The 24965-nt window shown below is 36.5% G+C and overlaps 1 protein-coding gene across 1 annotated transcript; it reads left to right on the top strand.

Moving 5' to 3' along the window:
* Window positions 1-1262: 1262 nt before the first annotated feature.
* On the top strand, window positions 1263-22970 carry CREBRF (CREB3 regulatory factor). Its single transcript, XM_070933961.1, has 9 exons — window positions 1263-1301; window positions 12744-12938; window positions 13613-13738; window positions 14670-15729; window positions 17092-17286; window positions 18464-18653; window positions 19696-19769; window positions 20939-21061; window positions 22855-22970. Exons 2-9 carry the CDS (start codon window positions 12825-12827, stop codon window positions 22968-22970), a joined length of 1998 nt encoding a protein of 665 aa, XP_070790062.1. The 5' UTR covers window positions 1263-1301; window positions 12744-12824.
* The last annotated feature ends 1995 nt before the right edge of the window (window positions 22971-24965 follow it).

The raw sequence follows: 24965 nt of genomic DNA, 5'->3' as shown, positions 1-24965 counted from the left end.
GCTCCAAATTTTATGATTTCCTGGCTACAGTTGTTAAGTGACTCACTGCAGTTCTTAAGTAAATCAGTTATTAAGTGAGTCCAGCTTCTCCCATTGACTTTGCTCATTGGAAGCCAACTGGGAAGGTCACAAATTGTGCTCACATGACCCTGGAATGCTGCAACTACTGTAAATACATGCCAGCTGCCAAGCATCCAGATTTTGATCACATGGCTGTAGGGATGCTGCAATGATAGTAAATGCGAGAACCAGTTGTCACTTTTTCAGTGCTATTGTAACTTCAAACCGTCACTAAACAAACGGCTGTAAATTAAGGACTCCCTGATTAGAATACAACTACAACTTTAGTCAACTACAAATGACTCAATCCCATGTTAGATAGGATTTAGAGAACCATTTGGAAAAGACAATGCTTCCTTGGGATCTATTTGTAGGGGGTTTTTTATTAGAATTAAATGATTTTGCAACCACAGAGCAGTAATTTGCTTTCAGTAGTTCAGATCCCATTTTAGACCCTTAATCCTGCAGCCAGTACTTGTGCAGTTGAAGATAGTTGCACAAGGAGCAGGCCCTGAGGACTGTCATTCTGACCCTCACCAAGTACCTGCAAAGTAGCAGGACTATGCATCCTTCCGCATCTCTGTATTTTAAAGGATTAGTGTCAATTTCTAGGATGACACATCATCATCATTCATTCTGAATTAAGTAAGGTTGCACGATCGACTCGGTGTCCCCCCCCCACACACACACACACACACGAGTTGTCGGGATTGCAGCTCTCCTCCACCTGCAAGATCTGGCGAGACTGGAGACAATTTAGAGATCACTAGAAATCAGCTGGGAGCGGCCAGTGCAACTACTTTGCAATTAGAAGCTCTGCTATAGGTCTTCACCCCACCCCACCCTCCCCCGTTGAATTCCCGCCGCCGTCCCCGTCAGGTGAGCGAGAAACCTTCCTTTCTCCCCGCCCTCGCCCTTCGGCCCGTCACATGAGAGGGGAGACCGCCTTCTCCGGCCGCTGATTGGTCCTCGACCGCGGGCTTTCTGATTGGAGGCCTCGACGCCTCGCTTTCTGCCTCGACTTGGCCGTGCTCGCCCTTCCCCCTCCCCCTTCCCTCCCCGTTTTTTAAAGGCCACGTGATGGGGGCGAGTCACGCGATTTCCGGGAATCCGTCAGGAAGGGACATAAACAAAACAAACCCCAGAGCGGCATGGAGGGGCCGGGCCAGAGCTATAGCCCCAGTAGAAGCTGGGACCAGAAGTGAGACGTCCTCTATCCCCCCGCTGGGTCGGGGCCCCAGGTGAGGAGCCACCAAGGGAGATGGGAAGCCGTTGAAGCGCCGACCGAGGAGGAGGGAGGGAGGGAGAGAGAAGTTTGGGGGGCTCCGTGGCCCCGCGTCGGGGCGGAAGAGGAGCGGCGGGAGGAGGGGGGGGGCGGACGGGGACGACCAGAGCGACGGTCCCAGCAGGTTGCATGAGCCGGGAAGCCCTTCGGCGGGCGGAAGGATGCGGCGGCTCTGGCGGGAGGGAGGCGCCGATGGTCCTTGCTGCCCGGGGGCAGCGGGAGGAAGAGGGAGAAGGGCGATTTAGGATGGAGGCTGCCGAGAACGGCACGGTCGAGGTCATCTTTCGTGGAGGCGGCAGCGAAAGGTGTTGTCCTTCTGCAGCGTGGCTTTGGGGGAAAGGCGATCCGGGGGCCACCGCATTGAGAACTATCGGCGGAAGGGATAGTTTTTTAGGGCAAATGGGGCCGCGTTTGTTTAAAGTTAAGATAAAAAAGGGTGGTGGGGGGGTTTCCCACCCCGTTTTTGCAATCCTAGGGTGTGGGGAGAGAGCAATGCCCGTGTTCTTCGAGCGCTCGCCCTGGGTGGAAAGGGACATGGAAGGGGGCGTGTGCTTGCTTGCTTGTCTGCCTTTCTCTTCAGACTGCAGAGGAGCCCGGAGGTTTCTTTTAAGGCTCCTTTTTCCGTGTAAAACTGAAGGAGGGACCTTTTAGGCTAGGCAGACATCGGCATTTGAGTCCTTGGAATGAATTTAGTGCTTTGTTTTTTGTAAGGAACTTTTTTTCATTTTAACCTCCTTTTCCCCCCAAAAAAGGGATTTAACTCGTTTATAACCGTAGGAAGGAGAGAGATGGGGGTAACCGTAGGAAGGAGACCTAGCTATTCTTGTTTTGTGCAGACTTTTGGCATGTTTCCTTTTACTAGTTGGACATTTGAAGGAAAACTCTTTCACTTATTATAAAGAGCACGCTCCAGTCTTGCGATTCGGTTTGGTTCCATTGGTTTTTCCATTTCAGAAGAGTTTGCCTGTCTTGGGTGTACCGACAAAAATATGCTCTCGGGGTTTTATTTTTATTTTTTGTTAATGAGAAAAACCTGTAAACACTGTTGAGGACAGCTGACGAAATGGTGAGAGAGACAAGTGTTCGAAGAATCTGATAGGTTTCAAATCGTGTTCACAGACGAAGTCTTGCACACGTCGGCCCGGTGTAGTCACCCCAATATTATTTCCCGGCTTAATCTACAGGGGAAGGAAGCGAAACAAGGTTATCTGGCTCGACCCTCCTGGTTGTCATGCTGGGTAGTAATACCGGCAAGTGATTGGCGGTGGGATTGTCCCCTCCACCCCCCCCCAAAAAAGTGTGCTTCACACAGAGCAGGCATTGATGGGAAAAGAGAAAACCTTTCCCTTCAGTTTTGCAATGCTGAATGTGACTGGATGGGGCGTGTGAGGAGTCCTTGTATGCATTGCAAGGCTAGGTGTTGGCAAAGTTCAGCTGTAGCCCTAAGGAGGGAAAGGGAGGCATCTGAGATTCGCCATTGCTACCCAACTTTAGTGCGGACCCCTCTTCTCTGAGATCCTCCTATGAGGCATGCGAATGTTTGTAATAAAATAAGAAGAAACCCCACCCATCCCGCATTGATAGGCTACAGGTATCTTATTCTCCCTCTTTAAAAAAAAAAAAAAAAAACTTTGCAGCACAAAAATGTTGATTTTTTTTTTTTACTTCCACGATGGGATGCAAAGGTCTGCCCAGATCTCTTCCCCGCTTTGGCTTCGGGGGCGCTGGCGTGGGCCGGCGGAGTTCTGATTACTTTGGAACATCCAGAAAGTGATTTGTTTACATGTCGCGTCATCCTAACTTGAGAGAGGCCGCTAGTCAGAAAGAACGACGTCGGGCGCGCCCAATGGCGGCAGACCTTGAAATAGAGCGAGCCAATAGGCTTACAGGGAGGGCGGAGCGAAACGACAATTTGTTAGAGTGTGTTTCGGTCCTGTTTGGTGGAGCGGCCATATTGGATGGGAGGTGTGTTAGTGGTTCAGTTTAGTGATGTGAATTGACGAGTTTCGAGCACCGGAATATTTAAAGAAATCGCTCAATTAGACTTGAGGAGTGATAAGAAAAAATCACCCACAACAGCTGAGAAACAACTCTCTATTGGGCATACAGTTTTGTAGAACTGGCAAGCAGTAAGCTGGGCACCTTTTTCATAGCAGAGAGGAAAAAGTTGTAAGCTCCACCATTGCCCCAAAGTGCAAGAAGACTAAATAAAAAGTAGGCAGGACGTGCTTTGTTTTGTGCTGTGTGTATAACTTCCTTCCCTGGGTTAATGGGTGCAGTTCAAATACAGTGCCAGATTTCTATTTATTACCAGGTAGATGATAGAAATGACTAGCTGAGAAATAGTAGACTGTCCATCTTTGAGAAGTGACAATGAAGATAAATGCAGGCTGCCCATTGAACGGAAGTCCTTCATTACAGGACATTTTGTTCAGCTGGTCACTGAAGATGGGTTAGTGGATACCTGGGGTGGACTTCTTTACAAGCAGGACCTATGTTGTGGAATTTTGAATGGAAGAAGTAGAACTATTTGAGATAAACAATAGATTGTCTGGTTTAATTGCATTTTAACACTGCTTGATACTGTGTTTTGATTGCAGTTTGTGGAATTTATTTTTTTCTGCATCTTTTTAAAGAGGTGATGATTCTGCTACAGATTTAAATTGGACATATTCATCCTAAAACAACCATACTGTTATTCAGGCCCTACATGATTCAGGTTTTAAAGATTTAAATCTTGAATTGACCTAGAAAATAATTACCAACCAGCACATATTTTTCCATTGTTATTGGATTATAATCTCAGTAATATAAATCTAGCTGCATTTTGTATTAATTGAAGTTTCCAGGGGCTCTTTAAATGTATAAATATATAACATGTACTGTAGACTTCTAAATATGATGTTACCACGGATGGAATAATGTTCAGCTGAGTATAGAAAAGGTTGAAACTTATACACTGAACTTTAAGGTATCCAATCCGGTATCATCAATACATTGGTGCCATCTCATTCTACAGTTCCCAATTATTTATCCAACAGGTTCAAATTTTAAATAATAATTGGGACAAAATAGAACCTGTAGCATGTCAAAGGATATGGTATCAAACAATTTTCTAGTACGCCAAACATTTTTCAGTAGGATTAAAACAGTTGCTGCTGTATGGCATCTGAAAGATATACCTTTGCTAGGTGATCAAGACAGATATCTGGGCTAATACTGTAATACAAAAACCCCAAAGCATCCAGAAGAATTAACAGCACTTCCATTATCCAATTTCTTTTGTAAATTTTAAACTAATACAATCAAAACATTTTCACCAATAAATAATTGAAAAGAATACAATATTGTATACAGTAGTCCTCAATTTACAAACTTTCATTTAGTAAAGTTAAATTATGTTTTATATTTGTAGTGCAAAACTAGAGAAATTATTCAAAGCTAATCAATTTTTAATTGCATCGATATTTTTTATTGTCAACTGTACAAAATAGACTGATTGTTGCATATGGTATACAGTTTCTAAATCAAAAACAAGACATGAAGATCAAACTCTTCCTTTGCACTATGAAATCTCTTGCTGCCTGATGTTGCTTAATTTAAGTCCCCCGCTTTTCCTTCTTGGGATGTGACTGTCTAGTCTCTTCTTAAAAACCTCCAGTGATGGAGCACCCACAACTTCTGAAGGCAAGCTATTCCACTGGTTAATTGTCCTCACTGTTAGGAAGTTTCTCCTAAAACTTTAATTTATTATAAGGTGGGTTAACTGTCCAACTACTACATCAAATTTGTATGTTTTCCTGGTTTATTTAAGTCTCTGCCACTTGTGATCCATTAATGCAGGCTATTATGTTTTCTGACCTTTCAAAGGCTTGAGACCTCAGGTGCAATCTTCAGCTTCAAACATAAGCGGGCAACATGAGATTTGATGAATCAGAGATTAAGCTAGTTATATTAACAATTACTTTTGAAAGTAGAAAAACCCTTCTAGGGTGCTGATCATGAAAAATTCAGTATTTTTGAAGAACCAGTGAAGTAGGACTTTCAGTTCTTTTACTCTTTGTGGTCTGGAAGAGTGCAGGAGAAATTTGCCTCTGCTAGAACTTTATCTTGTAATAGCATGGATATAGGGATGCTTCAGTACACATAATCAGAGCAGAATATAAAAATGTAACTATACAAAGGCCAGACCTTATAAAGGATGCTTTATTGACGAATCTCCTACTTCATCTGTGATACATCCTTATTTTTACAGGAAGATTTATTTTTAAATTCATTATATGGTATATCTATAATATGTTATGTTTGTATTGTGAGGCTGTACTGACGAGTTTTTCATGACAAAATAATCTCTTTGTTTTGGCTGATAGCTCTTAGGCCTACAACAACAAACGTATCCTGAGCTTGGAAACAGCAAGTCTGTGAAGCAACTAGGGAGAACCAGTTTATGAAAAATCAGTTTATTCATTGTTTCTTAAATGAAAGATCTCAAGTATATTGATTTAGAATTGAAAATTAAGAACTGATGCAAGAAAAATTTGCTGAGGATAAAAGTTACATGAGTACCCTTTTATTTTAATTGCTGCATAGAGCTGTCAAGCAGGAATAGAATGAAACAAAATATTTGCACTATAAATTGCAAGCTGCTTTAACAATTTGCATTATGAATTGAAAAATATGTACTTTTATTTATCTTTTAAAAAACCATATTTTCTTTTAAAAATATTTTCCCTCAACTTTCAGTTTTATTTCAGGAATGCACAAACTCTGGGGGCCAAAGATTAGAGTTTGTTTTTAAGTAGTGTACTTAGGGCAGCACTTCAAAAATGAACAGGACCAGAGCATCGATAAAGGAAAATAAAATTGCAATATAATTAAATGACGTTACTTTCCATGTATTTTAAAATAAGGCTTTTATGACAGTAAATGTCTATTTAATTTTGCAGCAGCTATTGACTATATCTCCAGAGCTAAGCACAAGTACCTACAGTATAGTTACATATTCTGAGGAGAAATCTGAGTCCTGCTTTATATACTAGTCAGGCTTTTCAGTAGTGGAATATTGACACATGTCATTCAGCTTTTAACTTTACAATACCTGTGATGAGTGTTCCATACATGCACTTAGTTCTCTTTTCCCTTTCCCACAAAAAAATGTGTCCCCTGTATTAAACAATGTTTACAATGGAGAAGCTAAGGCAGTTAAAATTTTAAAATTCCTGTGAAGAAAAGGAAAACAACTCGCAGAGCATTGACATTACAACCCAAAAGAAATCCCAAATCACAAGTATTATATTTTGAAAGTAAATTTGTATTGGACTGAATGTAAATTTTTCTCTAAATTGACTGCCTGTTTTCTTACAAAATTGCTATAAATTTTCACTATACTGTAGTGAAGAGATTGCTGTGTTTCGTTAGGAGTTGTGATGCACTTAGAATAGTAAATAAGCTAAACCTTTGTATTAGTTTTAGGAAAAAATCACAGCTGTCCTATGCTGAGAGTTATGTAAATTCCAGTTGGTATTGTACAAATTATTATAAGATGTTTAGCAGTTGAAGACAGTTCTGTCTGTCTTCAGAAGACCTATCATTTATGGATCATAGAACCTCAAATGCTTCATATAATACAAAATATTTGTGCTTCTGTCAGCGGTGTTGTATGCAGGAATACTTGGGCCTCATCTGATTCATTATCAATTAAAGTATTTGCACTACTTTGCTTGGAGGGGAAAAAAACATTTGAACTATTCTGGCATGGTCATGTAGATTGGGCAAAGTGATCTAGACATTGCTGAATTACAGTTTCAAACATTCCTCACTATTGATATGAATTATGAAAGTCATAAGACCAATGTCCAGAGATCTTCAATTCATTGTATATTTAATAGACTACTATAAATGACCTTTATATTAAATTATAAATGTTGGGTTCCAAACTTACATGCAACTTGTAATTTTATTTCAAATTACTCCAAGAAGGCATGTTGGTATGCAAATTCAATAAAGCAGTATAACTTCCAAAATGCCATCATTTAGCCACAGAATTAATGCAGGTACTGAGTTTTACATGTGCTCCATTTAACTTGCTCTAACTTTTCTTCTATTTGCAGTTTGATTTATTAGAGGGATGGGGTGATAAAGCAAGTAGAGAAATAACTAGATCACAAGTAATTGTAAACTCAGAGGGAACTTTCCAAACCAAGAAACATTCAGAATTGTCAATTACATAAAGCTGAAAGGGGAATACTCTGTCCTATCTCTAATACTCTATCCTTAAAGCTACTAGCCTGATCATAAAAGAGAATCTAATAAGCATTAAGTAATTGATTTTGCAAAAAAGCTGATTGGATAGATGTGATTAGTATTTGCATGGTAAGTTACCAGAAATCTGAGACCCAAAGGCTCAACTGGAAAATAAATATAAAATTATCCAACGATAGCATCGGCAAATCTTCAAATAAACTACATTGACATGCCCATGTCAGTAGCACTGGAGCTTTTCTCAAAAAATTGAATCTTGGATGCAGCAGGATACAATTGGGTGGCAAGAAACAATTTACAGAGTAGTTTGAGTTACTTGGGTTGGGGAAAAATTCCTTTAAATATTTCTCTGTAAAGATTGGATCCCTTAAGTTGATAGATGCTAGATTTCTTAGGTATGTCTTGATTAAGCCTGCAGAAGTAGATAAGTCAATAAAGTCAATAACACAAAAGTCCAAGTTTTTTTTTTAAGTAGTCTATACTAGCCTTTCATTTTCAGATCATGTTTCTATTTTGCTTTCTATCCCAAGTTTCAAATATTTTAGAGGAAATGGCTAGTGCTTTTTCTTAGAACAAGGGTAAATTCACAATTAGTCTTTCTGAACAGTTTTATTGTTAAAGCATTTCTGTTTTTCAGAGTATTTTCACAACATTTGTATCTCAGCAACACTGCACTTGTGTTTTTCCAGACTGCTACTTAACCAATAAATTCTCAGTTTCGTTAAGAAGGGTTTAAAAATAATTGGAATATTTCTGCTTGAACATAGAATTATCTAGGTGACTTTTAGATGTGTTTGATACAATTCCAGTCATGTTTATTCACTGGATGTATTGATTGAGGAGATTGTAGGGATTCTTTGTGCCATTGCAGCTAGAACAATATTATAATGAACGTGGAGACCCTCCACAAGTTGAGAAAGGAAGACATAAAAATGAGCTTTTCATTGTCGGCTATGATAATTGATCAACAGTAATATTATGCACAAGCAGAATTAATGTTATCATTCTGTAATAAAAGGTTTATATATATTGTGTGTAAGGATACATAGCATAATGCATAATTTTTGTAATCTGGCAAAATTGTCATGAATGCCAAAGTTGTTTATCAAAGCTATTAACAGAGAAATTATTTTTTGTGTGTGCATTTGAAGTCTGCTTTGTGTTGTGTTCTGTACACCAAGCTATACACAGGAAAAATCTTTCTATAAATACTGTTCTCAAGAGTGTGAAAGGCCACCTTCTGGAAGTCGGTTTTAAAAAAATCAAGGAAGCAAGAACTCCGGAACTATAAAAATGAAAACTTCCTTCTTAGGTTTTATATGCCTTAGATGCTTTTTCTAGTGCAGTTTTGATATGTGGCCAACTCTGTTTCACCTTCTCTGCCCATTCTCTTGGATTATGTGGACCTAAAAAACCTTGTTTTGCCTAAAAAACCTTGTTTTGAGCAAAGAATTGTTATAGTCCTTTAAAATTTCAAAAAGAAAAAGAACATTTTTTTCAAATCTAAATTATCTAGGTGTGGTTTGTAATTATTGATTTTCCATTGAAGGCAGAAATAGAAAGCAAATTGAAAAATTAGATGGCTGATGGATGCTGCTCTGTTCAGCTGTTTGAAGCAGTTTAAAGGATTCAAGCAGGGTAATTTGAGCAGTCAGAACAAAGGGTGATGGACTGCTACTTGACTTAAATCTGTGCTACAATTAGTCATTTTTCCTTGCAATAATTATTGTGAATGGACATTAAGGTGACCTATATCTTTCATTTTTCCTCATAGCAAAAAAAATCAGATGTTGCTCTTTTTTCTTACATTACAAGCAATACATGCAGTATTGCTCAGGAGCCTTAATCCTCCTCTAGGTGATGCAACTGGGGGATTGGGAACTATGAACACAGCACCTGTCTGTTTTTTAAAGGCCTGCATTTTTAAACCAACTGCACAGGCCCAAGAAGAGATGCAGAGTTGCAGACAGGTGCAGTATTCATTGACTACACAAAAGCCTTCGACTGTGTTGACCGTGACAAGCTTTGGAACTGCCTCAAAGAACTGGAATATCATCACACCACATTCAGCTCATTCAGTCATTGTACTCTGATCAGGAATGGTATATGAAGACACAAAATGATTCAGAATTGGAAAAGATACTTGACAAGGTTGAATCCTGTCACCTATCCTATTCAACATGTACACACCAATAGTTATGAGAAATGCACATTTGGAGAATCTACCATTGGGGTTAAAATCAATGGTATGACTATCAACAACCTCCAATATCAGATGATACAACATTGCTTGCAGAAAGCAAGGACGATCTGGAGTGGCTAATTCTGAGATTAAGAATGAAAGTGAAAAATTTAGACTGCACCTTAATGTCAAGAAAAAAAAAGATAAATGACAACTGCAGAGAACACATAGGTCAGAATGCAGATTAGTGAGACCATCAAAAAGGTAAAGAAATTCATCTTTCTGGGCTCTAAAATCGATCAAACTGGTGTCTGCAGCCCTGAGATCAGAAGGCACATAGCAATTGGAAGAACTGCAACGTCTGGCATAATAACATCTGGAAGAATAAAGACATCAGCCTCGCAATTAAATGCAGATCAGTCAACACAATTTTTTTTCCAATTGTTACTTGTGGCTGTGAAATTTGGACTCTAAAAAAGCAGATAGGAGAAGGATGGACACCTTTGAGCTGTGGTGCTAGAGGCAACTATTTTACACATCCCATTGACTGCAAAAATAACAAAGAAGTCTAGACTCAAACTCCCCAAAAATATCATTTGAAGTCAAGATTGCCAAACAAAGGCTGCTGTTATACTTTGGTCATGTCATGAGAGCTGACTCATTTGAAAAGTCAATCATGCTGGGAGAGATCTGCGGCAGGAGAAGGGGCCACCTTAGTACCCGCTGGCTGAACACTATAAAGGATGACACTGGGATGACCATAGCAGATCTGAAGGAGATAGTGCAAGACAGAGGGGCATGGAGAGTGCGGATCCATAGAGTGACTAAGGGTTGGATAGGACTGAATGGCTGACAGTGGCTGTATTTGGTCTTCCTTGTGTTTCAAAGGATCTTTTTGGAACCAAATATAAACGGATCTTTGTGGAATCAAATCAAACCAAATCTACAGCTGTAAAATCTGTGTTAATTACTAATCTATAAATAAATAAGTACATGTAATACATACACTTCCTTGGTAGTGCTGCTGAGTTAACTGAACTGGATCCTTGTGATTAAGAACTTTTTCAGTGTTGATAATTCGTATCTACATCAGTATATGCAGTTGCAGAAATTCTAAGAAAGTTTAATTCTTTACAAAAAGTCTGATCCTTAGGGTAAAAATTATTAGAAATAACAGTTATTAGGATTTGTTTTGTTTTATTATTCTGGTATATCTTAATCTGCTAATGTTTCACTGAATTGTTACATAAAATTGTTCCTAGTATGTAAATTAGGCACCCTGTTTAATGTGCTTAATTTTTGTTTGCTTATTTTAAGGGATTTTATACCATGAAATAATTTTTTTTCAATAATAAGCAGTAGTAGAACAATAAAGACTTCACAAAAATACCATAATCATAACATGGGACATTAAAAACATTGACAAATGAAGTTGAAATCAGTAGTAATAAAACATTAAATAATAGCAGCAGATAAATCACCTATTTCTGCATAATCAAATACAGACTGGGATGGAAACTATTCAATGTTTGAAAATTTGATATTTATTTATTTATTTAATCTAATTTTTATACCGCCCTTCTCCCGAAGGACTCAGGGCGGTACACAGCCCAAAAATAAAACAAACACATATATAAAATTTAAAAGCAATTTAAAAACATATTCAGTAATTTGGCCCCGAATCATTAAAAAATAAGATAAAAGCAACCCATCAAAATTAATGTTTAGGCCAGCCCAGCTTGATGGAACAATAACGTCTTGAGGGCATGGCAAAAGGTGAGTAGGTCAGGGATCATCCGTATCTCCCGGGGCAATTCATTCCAGAGGGCGGATGCCCCCACAGAGAAGGCTCTCCCCCTGGGGGTCACCAGTCGACATTGTTTGACCGACGGCACCCTGAGGAGTCCCTCTCTGTGGGAGCGTACTGGCCGGTGGGAGGCTATCGGTAGCAGAAGGTGATCTCGTAAGATAAGCATAATATCATTTTCATATTTTATTTGAATTACATTTGGAAGTATAAGTTTTCCTACATTTGAAAAAATAGCTTTATATATTATAAAAAGAGATGAGTATGCTGTTATGATTTAGGATAATGTGCCCAAAAGTAATTCTATTATATTAGGAATAATTATACAATTAGGACTAAAATATTGTCTTTCATAATGACAAAATAGCCAGTCATCAGCAAAATAGTTGCCTCTGTAAGGTCATAAGAGGCAACTTCTCTTGTGTATGAATATGAATTCTTCTGAATCCATAGGACCATCTACTTTCTTGTGACATAGCATAGAAAATACCAATTACTATAGAAGCAGAAACATTTGGCCCATGTTAAAATACTTCATCTGAATATTAACATTAGGCTGAAGCAGTTCCATGCTCTGGTTGTACTTTGATACTAATTAGAATATTGAAATAAGGATTCCTGGACCAATTCCATATCCTGGTAACACATTGTTCAGTTTACATACAGTGTGGGGCTGTCTTTGAAAACAATTGAGAAACAGTCATTGCAAATGTTCTGAATACAAAACTATGTTTTAGAGCAGAGCTAGATGAAGGAAACATATATTAAACAGCTGCACAGACCATTTCTTTGTTTCCAAACATAACTCAGATATGACAATAGATAAAAAGAGAAAATGTGAAAGAGAATGAAAATGGAAAAACTGGAGGAATAGAAAGTACAAGTCCTATGTGGAAAAGTATTTGATTAGGTTAATCTCATAACACAATCCCAGTGGATATAAGATTATATAGAAGCTGCTTGGAAAGAATTGTTTTACAAATTACCTCTGAAATCTATGCAATTATGTTAATAGAAAGTATGAAAAGATAGGATGAAGAGAAAGAATGTAGAGATGCGTGTAAAAATAATTGCAGCAAAAAATGAAGACTAAGATACTAAGCATGCATTTAATGTAAAATCACTTAATGGTTTTCTTTTCATTTCAGGCACAAATTCCCCAGAGAAAGAAATATTCCAAGTAATCAAAGTAACCATTTTCCTAGCAAAAAATCTGCAACTCGCTTTGTATGAGTTATATGCTGCCTATTAACCCGGAAAAAAAGCTGGAACAGAATTTGCAAGCAAGGAAAACAAAAAAGTTGGAATTGAATTTGGAGGATCTGGGCCTGGAAATGCCTCAGGTAAATGCCCAATACACTTATCGAAGCAATTTTAATACTGTTTCAAAAGCAAAATAACCGCTTAAAAGAATTGTATCTAATTTGATATCTACCAGTGTAGTATCATTATTCTTCCAAAAAACAATATTCTTTGGTTGATTGCTTAAAACAGGAATATATGTTCTTGGGAAAGAACTCCAAAGTAGAACAAGCAAGAAGGCATGTAGAACTTGCTATCTCTTCTGACCATTACGTTATGAAAAGATAATTTTTATTACCAATAAAAGTAAGAAGTTTAGATGGTTACAGTACACATTTATTTAATTTCAAATATTGTAGATAGGATAGAAAGACGTAGAGATCGCGCCTTCTGCAAACCCATCGTTTGTTTTAATCATTTTTATTGAATAAATGACAGTAGCTGGATTCACAGACAAAAATAATGATGGGTTCAGAAAAATGCTAAACCAAACTCAACAAAATCGGCTTAGCACATCTCATGAAGTCAGCCAGAATCATAACACCATATATGTAGAAAATACTAAAAGGTTGTTAAGTTCAAATGTTTATTCTTAATGCATTGTAAGAATGAAAAAAAAGGAAAAGATAGAGTGTTTGAAGGATTGATATTTTTGTTTTGTTTTATAATAAAAAAGAGATGTTTTAAGTTCCAAACGAATATTAATTTATTATAGCCCAGTGTGAGTGGAATGGACCCTCCATTTGGAGATGCCTTTCAAAGCCACATGTTTTCGGAACAGACTCTGATCAGCACAGATCTCCTGGCTAATAATTCTGACCCAGATTTCATGTATGAATTGGTAAGCTGCATTCATTTGTCTATAATTGCATGAAGCATATTTCTTGTTCCTAAACAAATTTAGGTGAAGCTACCCTTTGAAATAGTAATACGTATATCATATAATTTGATTTTTATACTTTTGTAAAAACTGTTTTAATTCTGACTTTTTTTACATGTTTGAGCTGTATTATAATGGGGGTGATATAAATATGTGTGTATCTGTGAGTGAGTAAATGTATGTATGTGTATTAGACTTTTATATGGTGGATACTAAAAATTCATGAGAAGATTCCTTTGGATCAGACCAAAAGCCTTATCTGTTACCTCTGTCATGTGTACATTTTTAAATTATATCATACATGCTTTTATTCAGTTTTTTCTAAAACACATAGTTCCAAACTTGTGGTCTTTCCTGGTTCGAAGATTAATTCAGTATTTTGATCATTTGGGATGATGCCCATTTTAAACATATTCTAATACATTTAATATATAATTAAAATAAAGCACTTCAAAATCTGAATGTTATGGGATTAATTAGAGAAAGAATGGACTTCTTACCACTTTGTCTCTTGTTCTGATTCATTCAGTGCCATGGACCATGTCTTCTTGAGTTTTAAAGAAAGGAATAGTCTATAAGATACTAGAACTGATGGGGTGTTCCTATTGGCAGGGTAAGCACTGAGATAAGCATAGGAATCATTGACTCTCCAAACTCCCAAAATGTTCAGAACCAATACACAGCATAGGACTGTATGATCATTTGGTAAACCCACTGGATTCAATGCAACTTACTTTAGGATTACTGCTTTAACACGCTTTATATAATATGTCCTTCAAGATGCACCTGATATTATTAATTTTTTTGGGTCTTAGCTGGCTGATGGGGTAAGAATCTGGATAGAAAATGAATTAACTGTTATTGATATGCTTATGTCTATTTACTTTAATAGGACAGAGGAATGGATTGCCAACAGAGTTCCAGGGACAATCTCCTTTCTGTAGAGGACTGTAAAGAATTTGAGAATTTAGAGACTCTTACTGAGATTTTGGATACTGAAATGTCTTTCCCTGCTAATTGGGATCAGTGGGATACTTACTGTGAAGATTTAACAAAGTATACAAAATTAACCAGCTGTGACATTTGGGGAACAAAAGAGGTAGACTATTTAGGTCTTGATGATTTTTCAAGCCCGTATCAAGATGAAGAGGTAATAAGTAAAACTCCAACTCTGGCTCAGCTCAACAGTGAGGACTCTCAGCCTGTCTCAGATCCACTATGCTATTCAGAGTTGCTGTTCAATGCAAAACAAACCCAATTAACGTCTCTGCCAACCAAGAAAATTACAAGAGCAGCCGCCCCAGTTTGTTCATCAAAAACTGCTCAGGCTGAAGCACCTTTATCTGAGTTTGCTCAGAAAGCAAGCAAGGCCAATTCAAGCACACAAATCATGGTTAAGACCAATATGTACAATAATGAGAAAGTGAATATTCACATTGAATGTAAGGATTATGTTAAAAAGGCAAAAGTGAAGATAAATCCAGTGCACCAGAACAGGTCCACTCTGAGCCAGGCAAATGCTGATGCTGCAAAAGAAAACACCTGCTACTGTGGAGCTGTAGCAAAGAGACAAGAGCAGAAAGGAATTGACCCCCTTCAGAATCACAGTGCTCCTGTATTGCCTTTCAAAGAGACTCAGGCTCTGCTCCTCACGCCACCCCAGGAAGCTCCAGGACTTATTGCTGAGAAGAGCAACCTCTCTGCTAGCACCTCAGTGTCAGACCCTTCACAGAAAAAAGAAGAGCATAATTATTCTCTTTTTGTCAGTGATGGCTCCGCTGATCATGCAGGCGCAGCTGATCCTGATGAGGATGAAGATGATGAGGAAGAGGTGGAAGATGAAGATCACGATGAAGGCTTTGGAAGTGAGCACGAACTATCTGAAAATGATGAAGAGGAGGATTATGAGGACGATAAAGATGATGACATCAGTGATACATTTTCTGAACCAGGTAATTAAACTCATGTGATCTAGATACAAACTATTAAACCGCTCTTCTTGGTGATGCTTGATGTTCTTAAAAGCATTACACATTCTCAAACTGAAAATGAATTTTTAGCCAAATAACTTCTTGCTTAATGTAACCAAAAGAAACACAGTCTAGACTGCAACAGTGTAGTATTGTAATTTAATGTCTTATACAACACTGGTGAGGTTTGTTTTATTTATATTTCATATTTCTAAACCACCCACCTCCCTCAAAGAGGGAGGCCCTGAGCAGTGTAGGTTGCTTTTAAGATAAGCTGTAAATCATCAACAATATATATAACAGCCTGTCAAACATCCATTTAGAGGCGTAGGTTTTTTTGCATGATCTATATAAAAGTTTTTCCGGAAATGGTGTTGATCATTCTAATGAATAAATGCCACTGCTTCTTGTTGTCCATCAAGTGATGTTTTATTCTTTCCATTGCATAGCCTAATATAAACAATTCATGGGTGTATCTATCTAACATTCTATCTTAACATTTGTTTCCTATGAGCATAAACAGACACAAGTACAAATGACTTCTGTGGGAAAAAAATCATATCTGGTCTGGGAAGCCAGGTGCCTATTTTAATATGAGATTAGAAAAATGCCTATTTAGGATGATTTGGAATAGTAATATTTCACTCTTTGTTTAAAGTAGTGGTTGCCAACCCCCAGTCCGTGGATTGGTACCAGTCCACAGCCTGTTGGGAACCAGGCTGCACAAGCAGTGAGCAGGCGAGTGAAGCTTCATCTGCACATGCGAAGGATCTAGGTTACATATGTGAAGCTATCCCGCCCCCCCCCTCCAGTCCATGGAAGACAATTTGTCTTCCAAAAAATTGGTCCTTAGAGCCAGAAAGGTTGGGGACAGCTGGTTTAAAGCATAATATGGAAGCTAAAAATATATATGCATATAATGTAATATAATATTACTCTGTAACTCTAATGCATACTTTTATCTGTATCTGATTATGCACTCTATATCTGTAATAAATCAGTGATCATTTTGACTTTCTAAAATCAAAGAGGTAGAATGCTGATTTGAAGAGACCATTAGTTGAGGAGACAATCCGGTAAAGAACTTCCAGGTTCTGCTTAAGAACAAAATGGTTTATAGATGCTCTGGAAAAGTCCTATGCCATCATCCCAATTTTGTCCATTAGTCATCTGATAAATTCTCTGTCGGCAATTGGGAGAAAAAAATTGAACACTGCCAGAAATTGTCAAAGTTTAAAGTCTCATTTTCCCTTTACCCTTACTTTTGATATACTCTCTTCTACCTATCTCTGATCCATTTGCTCTGGACAGGCTCTATAAAAGTACAACTTTATAAATGTTTAGGTTTTGAAAATGATTCTGTAGAAGATTTGAAAGAAATGTCTGCAATATCTTGTCGAAAAAGAGGCAAGCGGAGATACTTCTGGGAATATAGTGAACAATTGACGCCATCACAGCAGGAGAGAATGTTAAGGCCTTCTGAGTGGAATCGAGAAACCTTACCAAGCAACATGTATCAGAAGAACGGATTACATCATGGTAAGAGCCGCTGTGTATAGGTGCATGGCACACTTCTTAAAGTTTTGTCAGAATTTCCTGTATCATTTAAATAAGGTGTATAGTCATTTCAAACCTGTTTAATATGTGTTGGGTTAACGTTGTGTTGGGTTTTGGAGGCATTGAAATGTGCATGAATATATGTTGGTAGCATTCTAAAATTTCCTCACCATAACTTTCTTTTAAATAAAATATGCAACTTTTATTCACCATTCCATTAATTTATTGAAGTAATTGTAGGAGAAGGAAGGAGTTATAAAACAATTTGCTTTTGCAACTTAGAAACATTTCTTTCCTAGTTTGTGTATCATTTGTGACACTTCGGCAAAATTTGTTTTCATCTTCCTCTTTCCAGGAAATGCATTATGAGTAGTCCTTAATTTATAACTATAATCAAGCCCAAACTTTCTGTTGCTAACTGAGACAGTTGTTAAGTGAGTTTTATCCATGTTACAATGTTTCTTGCCACACTTGTTAAGTAAATTATCGCATTTGTTACATTAGTAACATGGTTGGTAAAGTGAATCTGTCTTCCCCATTGATTTTGCCTATCAGAAGATTGCTAAAAGTGAACATGCAACCCCAGGACACAGCAACCATTGTAAATACGAACCAGTTGCCGAGGGTCTGAATTTTGATCGTGTGACCATGGGGATGCTGCAATAGTTGTAAGTGTGAAAAAGGGGTGATAAGTCACTTTTTTCAGTGCTGTTACAACTTCGAACGGTCATTAAATGAAAGGTTGTAAGTCAAGGACTACTTGTAATGGTCTGCATTTGTAGACATTAAACTTGGTGAGAGAAATGAAAATGATACTTTTTATGTTATTGGTTAGAGCAATTGTCATTAGTTACATCAACATTTATCAAAAATGCTTTAAATTAAATGTGATATAATCTAAAATAAACAGATGTATTACTGATTTTCTAACTATACGTTGTGCACCTGCAGCATGGTATTTATTTATTTATTTTTGCCTAGTATTACTTCTAACATGTTTTGTAAGTTGTTTAAAGTTCACATAGACTTCTTAGTTGTATTATATGAGATACAGTGCTGGCAAATAAACACCAATGTACAATAAGCATTGTAATTTAAATGTGTATATTCAAATTGAATGAAAATTTGCAACCTATTATGATTGTATATATTTAAACAGGAAAATATGCTGTTAAAAAGTCACGAAGGACTGATGTAGAAGATCTGACACCTAACCCTAAAAAACTGCTACAAATTGGAAATGAACTTAGGAAACTGAATAAAGTAATTAGCGATTTGACCCCTGTCAGTGAACTTCCCTTAACAGCAAGACCAAGATCAAGGAAAGAAAAAAATAAACTTGCCTCTAGGTAAGAATTTCCTGAATAAATATAGCATTAGCAATTCTGTTTGTTCCCTGTTTATGTTTTGTGTTTGTATGCTTGGGTTGTATACATGCATGTATATAATATCTATATCTATATCTATATCTATATCTATATCTATATCTATCTATCTATCTATCTCTCTCTCTCTCTCTCTCTCTCTCTCTCTCTCTCTCTCTCTCTCTCTCTCTCTCTCTCTCTATATATATATATATATATATATATATATATATATATATATATATATATATATATATATATATATATATTGATAGTTGTGAGCCACTGAGAGTTGGGTAGTTAAGTATTGGGTAGTATACAAATTTGATAAATTATTATTATATTCCTATTGACAAGCATTTGTAGACTGATATATTGAAAAAGGAAAAGTTATTCTGCAAGTGACAGCTTTGTATCTGATGGCTTGGTTAAGTCTAATCATATGCAAATTTATTTAACAAATGTATATGGCAGCCCAACTCATGGTGACTGAGGGCATTAAATTCTTCCGTACTTCCTTAGTTAAAATTCTCCCTTACTCTCTTGCCTCACACCTCTTATAGCACATTAGAAGAGTCTCTGATCATAATTGCCTGCTGTGTATAGCCAAAATGCTTTACTTTTAAGTGTATTACTGATGGTAAGATGTTATCAATTTTGTTTTTGTTTTTAAATTTTTATAGTATTGTTTTATAGTATTTGTTTTAATGTCATTTTTTATTTCTATTTATGACAGTTGGTTTTTAAGATTGTACTGTACATGTTTTAAATTATATTATTTGCTAAATGTAAATGCCTTAGAGTCTCTTGATTGTGATGGGATAGAAATATGTTTAATAAATAAATAATCACAGAGGAATCATTTTATTAGCTAAAGGAGAAATGAGAGCTGGAATCAGAAATTATAGTCTGGGTGTACTGCTTGGTAACATCTAATATTTTGAACCTCTGATTATTTGTGTGACGAGTGGTCTGAACAACAGGAACAATATCTCACCTTCAATTCTTTTCCTTCTCAACATCACAGGGCTTGCCGACTGAAAAAGAAAGCTCAGTATGAAGCCAACAAAGTTAAACTTTGGGGACTCAATACTGAATATGGTAAGAAGAAAAAAAACAGCTGTCTTGTATTTGAAAGTACTACACGTACTCAGTTTCAATTTATCAAAATTAGGATACCTTATTAAATCTTTCAAGAGTGCTGATTGATGAAACTGTTTTGAAGTATGATAATTATCTGAAACCTGGTCTATATGGATAATTCACAAGGTATTTGGTAAAGTTATTGTGGTTTTGTAGACATTAAAAGGTTTAACAATCTGAAATGTTTGCCACATTGCTTGATGAGAAACTAGGGAGAAGAGTGCATTGTACAGTAGTGGCCAAAATTGTGGAAACATTTTGGGAAAAGTGTATTTTCTAAAACTAGCTAATAACACCACTTTTGGGAGGGAGTAGTACCATAAAATTATATATCAATGGAAAGATAATTTAATCAAGACTGTAATGCAATAACTTTTATGAAGGATTTGCTATTAGAATAGCAGTTACAGTATAAAGAAGAAAAATGAAACACATAGAAAATATACAAAAATTATCACCATAGAAAAAATGTGATATACAAAAATTATCACCTTGTCAGTTAATACTTAGTTGGATCACCTTTAGCATGAATTACAGCCTTACAATGTCTTCCCATGGAGTGAACCAAGCCTTTTAGTTCTGCAGCTGTTATAATGTGAAACCAAGATTGAATGATTGCTTCTATTAACTGGGTTTTATTGCTGGGTCGCTTCTGACTAACAGGTTTCTTTAGCCGGCTCCATAGATTTTCAATTGGGTTAAAATCTGGGCTATTCCCAGGCCATTCCAGCAGTGGAATATGACTTTCTTGAAACTCCAAAAGAAGTGGTGTTATTAGCCATCAAACCTCAAAAATACACTTTTCCCAAAAGGTTTCCACAATTTTGGCCACTACTGTAGTTTAGGGTGTCCCCCAGAGTCTTGTCTGGCATCCATTTGTTTGTTACATACAAAGATTTTTTCTTTAAATGTTTTTTCTACCTTTCAATCTTCAGTTTACCTTTTTTTCTGTATTACTTTTTATGAGTTTTGTCTTCAGTATTAATGTAGTTTTATTAGTTATTTTATATCAATATGGAAATTTCAGATGGAAGAATGGTATAAAATTGCTTTTACATAATAGATGTATTCTTCCTTTTCAGAAAAATTGCAGTAAGGAGGACTTATATTGCTTGATCTCTTTGCAGATAACTTACTGTTTGTGATCAATTCTATCAAACAAGAAATTGTGAACAGAGTGCAGAGTCCTAAAGATGAGAGAGTAACAAATATGAGTCAGAAACTTGATGTACTTATTAAAGACACTCTTGGTAAGTGAACAACAAACACAGTATTATTTATAAGGAGTAAAAAATCAAAATAGTGCTCCTGCTTTAGTATTTCTAAATTTTGAAAATACTGATTTTAGTTATCTAATTTATGAAATTTATATGGCCATCCATCTCATAAAAGGAGACTCTGGGTGGCGTATAGCAAAAAACGTATTAAAATAATAAATATCAAGCATAGTCATAATAAACACACGAGAGATTTGCGCCACCTCAAAACCTCACTGGCCTCTTGAGACCCCCTAGACCTGATGATAAAGCCAGGTCTTGAGGGACTTCCAGAAAATAAAGGAAGGATGGAGCTGAATCACTTCAGGGGGAAGAACATTTTATAAGGAGGGAGCCATAGCAGAGAAGGCTTGCCTCCTCAGGCCTGCCAAATATAGTTCCCTGAGTAACAGAACCTGCAAGATGTCTGCCTTGCCAGATTTGATGGGATGAGCAGATGTAATTGGTGGAGACAGTCTCTCAAATAACCTGGCCCCATGTCATAAAGAGTTTTAAAGATCAAAATACAGCATCTTGAATTGGATCCGAAAGCAGACTGGCAAAAATGCAGCTCACAGAGCAGATATGTAACATTTGTTTTAGTACACATAACTGCCCACATTACTGCACTTTGCACCAGCTGAAGCTTCTGGATACTCTTCGGGGGGGGGGGGGGGTAGTCCCACCCATGTATAGCTCATTACAGTAATCCAATCTGGAAGTGATTAGGGCATGAGTACCTGTGAGCACTGAGCACTGCTCACATGCCCCTGCATGATCCAGGAATGGATGTAACTGGTCAAAGCATGAAGCTACAAAGGCATAATCCTAAAACTGGCAGGCACCAAACTCTATATGATTCAGTTTTGCTAGGGTTCAGGTAAGCCTGTTGTTCCCCATTCAGACCCCCATGGCACTGCTAGAACCCAATCATAAGACACACACACACACACACACCCATACACACACACACCAGGATCCTTTGACAAGCCAGATCTAAAGAGCAGATGGCTGAGCTCACAGTCGGCAGGACGGTGTCCAGTTCTTCAAGCTCAACAGATTCAAACCAAACTCGGATCTGGTTGCTGAGATAGCACACATCATCTTCTACCCTTGATGTATATCTTCCCTTTCATTCAAGAGATCACCAATTACCAGTCTTAAAATTATTCTTTCTCTTTTCTGTCATTTACATTTGTATACACTGAGAGAATGTCCATAATGTACAGATTTTAATTTAAAGAAAGCTGATTAGAAGACACCTAAGTTAAGCTCTCTCCCTGTAGGGTGGTCTCATAATTTATTCACTGACTTTTTTTTACCTTTCTCTTTGGGTTGGATATATACCAGGCAAAACAAAAAGCCTGCATATAGGAATGTAGCTACTTACTCTGATTTAGATTATGATTTCCTAATAAAAAATTGTATAGCACTACACATAGATTTGAAGGTTATAAACAATGTGTACTAAGATTTATCTGACCTCATTATTGATTAAACTAGCCTCAAGTTACCTAACAACTACAGACAGTTTCTTCTATATTCTTCTCTGCAATCTTGCTGCTTACTCAACTTTATCATGTATTACATATATATATTCAGCTTGTCATTGTTCATCCGTCATCTTTTTAAACTATTCTGGATGAATGGAATCAGATTTTAAATTCTTTACATGAAAATATGTTTGATCTTATTAACACTGGCACAACTTAAATTTGTAATAAAGAGCAAGGGACACATAAATTCTTAGTAATATTCTGAAGATGTGTTTTTACTCATTTCTCCAGGACAGCCGGTATCTGGACAAACTTCAGAATTTGTGAACCAGGTTTTAGAAAAAACAGCAGAAGGAGATCCTACAGGAGGACTTGTTGGGCTGCGAATACCAACATCAAAAATTTAACAGACATCATTTTATCCCATCACACTGATCAGAGCTCTGCCTGCATCATGAACTACTTACATTGTAGAATTAATTCTGGTCTGCATGTGAGTTTAGTGCTATATAAAACACAGTTTTAAGTTCCATTATTTTTTTGATTTTGTTTTTATAACAATGTAGTAAGGTAAGTGAAAGCATGATATAAAATGCTTAATGGCATTTTGGAGCATAAACCTTGTAGATCTAAATCTGCTTCTGGCATAAATGTAATGGCTACATGTTTATTTTAAAATTAAGTTTATCTAGGACCAGATTATATAACTTATGTAGGAGCAAAATGTTTTTTGCAAAGAAAAAATCTAGTAAAATGCCAAACATTTTGGCAGGTTTATGCTTTTTAAGTTTTAAAAAAATGTAAACTCAAGGATTTTTTTTTCAAAAATTGTTGCTTTTTTCCTTCTAAATTAAACAATAAGTTTTCTTTGTAACCTAACTTGTAAATAGCACACTTAGCAATAAAGCTAGTGTGCAGTATAAAAAAATATAATTTTCTGAGCTTGATACGGTATTTAAATGTCTGTGCAAGTAAGAAATAACGTATACTCTTTGTGCCTTGTATTGAATAGGGAGGGAGGGAAGGGGAAGAATAAATATGGAATAGTAAACATTTTGTAGGATGAAGAAACTCCTATGGGAGAGAAGATATATAGATGGTCTCATGGGTTTTAATGTATTTGTTCCAGCTCTTACAAATTTTTGAATGTATATAGGAATATGTTGAAAATGTAGATATGCCACAGAGTCTATGTATTGTATAAAAGATGGCTCTAGAAAAATAATTTTCGGTACTTGGCCGGAAGAAAACAAATACTTGCACATTAATGCGATTGTTTATTTTTGTACCAAAGACAAATGCAACTGAAATGGCAAACTGCCAGTTTAAGTAAAGTTTTGCACAGCTTACATGATACTGTACTGAATGTATAAAAAGAAAAATAACTTAAAGGTCAGGGTTAGGGATCTTACTGAACTGTGAATTTCTTTCTCTCTTTGGGTCCAATTATCTACAGAAGGAGCATTCATACATTATTATTTTGCTGATCCTCTAGTTTGTTCATAGTAGATAAATTGGCCATCTAGAAGACTGTAAATCCTTTTTTGTTTTCTGCACTTATCGTAGAAATTTTAATATATTTGGATTTTAGTAAGCTATTGATAAAACAGATTTCAACTTTGGGAATTAGAAAATTTAGCTTGTAGTATACTTCCTTCCAACCAACCAAAATAAAATTATTTTTATTGTAATATGTATATATGTAAAAAAAAATACCTACAAATATTTAATTCCTTAGTTGCCACTTTTCCAATTGTATTATTGTGCATGTGATGTTTCCAAGAATCAACACAGGCGGGAAAAAAAATAATTTCTAGATTTTATATTTTTGTACAGATATTTGAACTAGCTTCTTCAAACTTATATGTGACTTATTGTTAACTCATAGTTTCTATGATTGGGGGAATACAAATGTGTGTGCAGTTTGCCTCACAAGAGTTTGCTTTTAGTCAGTGTTAAAGTACCAATGAAAAGCTTTATCTCTTAAGGAGAGAGTTATTTATGTTAAGACAGAATCATTATATGGTTTCATGATTGCCTTTCCTCCCCCTTTTTTGATATAGATGACTACGTAACACTGTTTACTAAAATACCAAATAATTTAGATGTAGCTCCAAGAAAATGCAAAAAGCTCATGGATTTCCCCCTCCCCCCCCCCAATTCTTTACATACATTTTGTAATGCAGTTGTTGCATCTCAATGGATTATTCCTAAATGGAACCTAATACTCATTTTTTTTTAGTTTGAAAGATTAGAAAACGTCAATATACCACTACAGAGTTGTTTTTTTTAAGTTGATTTATATGCCACCTACAGGTTGTACCATCCTACAGCTTTTTTTTCTTTTTATGTCTCTCAAATCACTGTTTATTGCCATTTACTTTTTTAAAAAAAAAAACATC

The sequence above is a fragment of the Pituophis catenifer genome, unplaced genomic scaffold, assembly GCF_029215685.1.
Source record: "Pituophis catenifer annectens isolate HBS135680 unplaced genomic scaffold, rPitCat1.0.hap2 SCAF_2, whole genome shotgun sequence".
In the NCBI taxonomy this organism is placed as follows: Eukaryota; Metazoa; Chordata; class Lepidosauria; order Squamata; family Colubridae; genus Pituophis; species Pituophis catenifer.
Note: the sequence above shows the minus strand (reverse complement) of the source record. Positions and strands in the feature narration are given on the sequence as shown.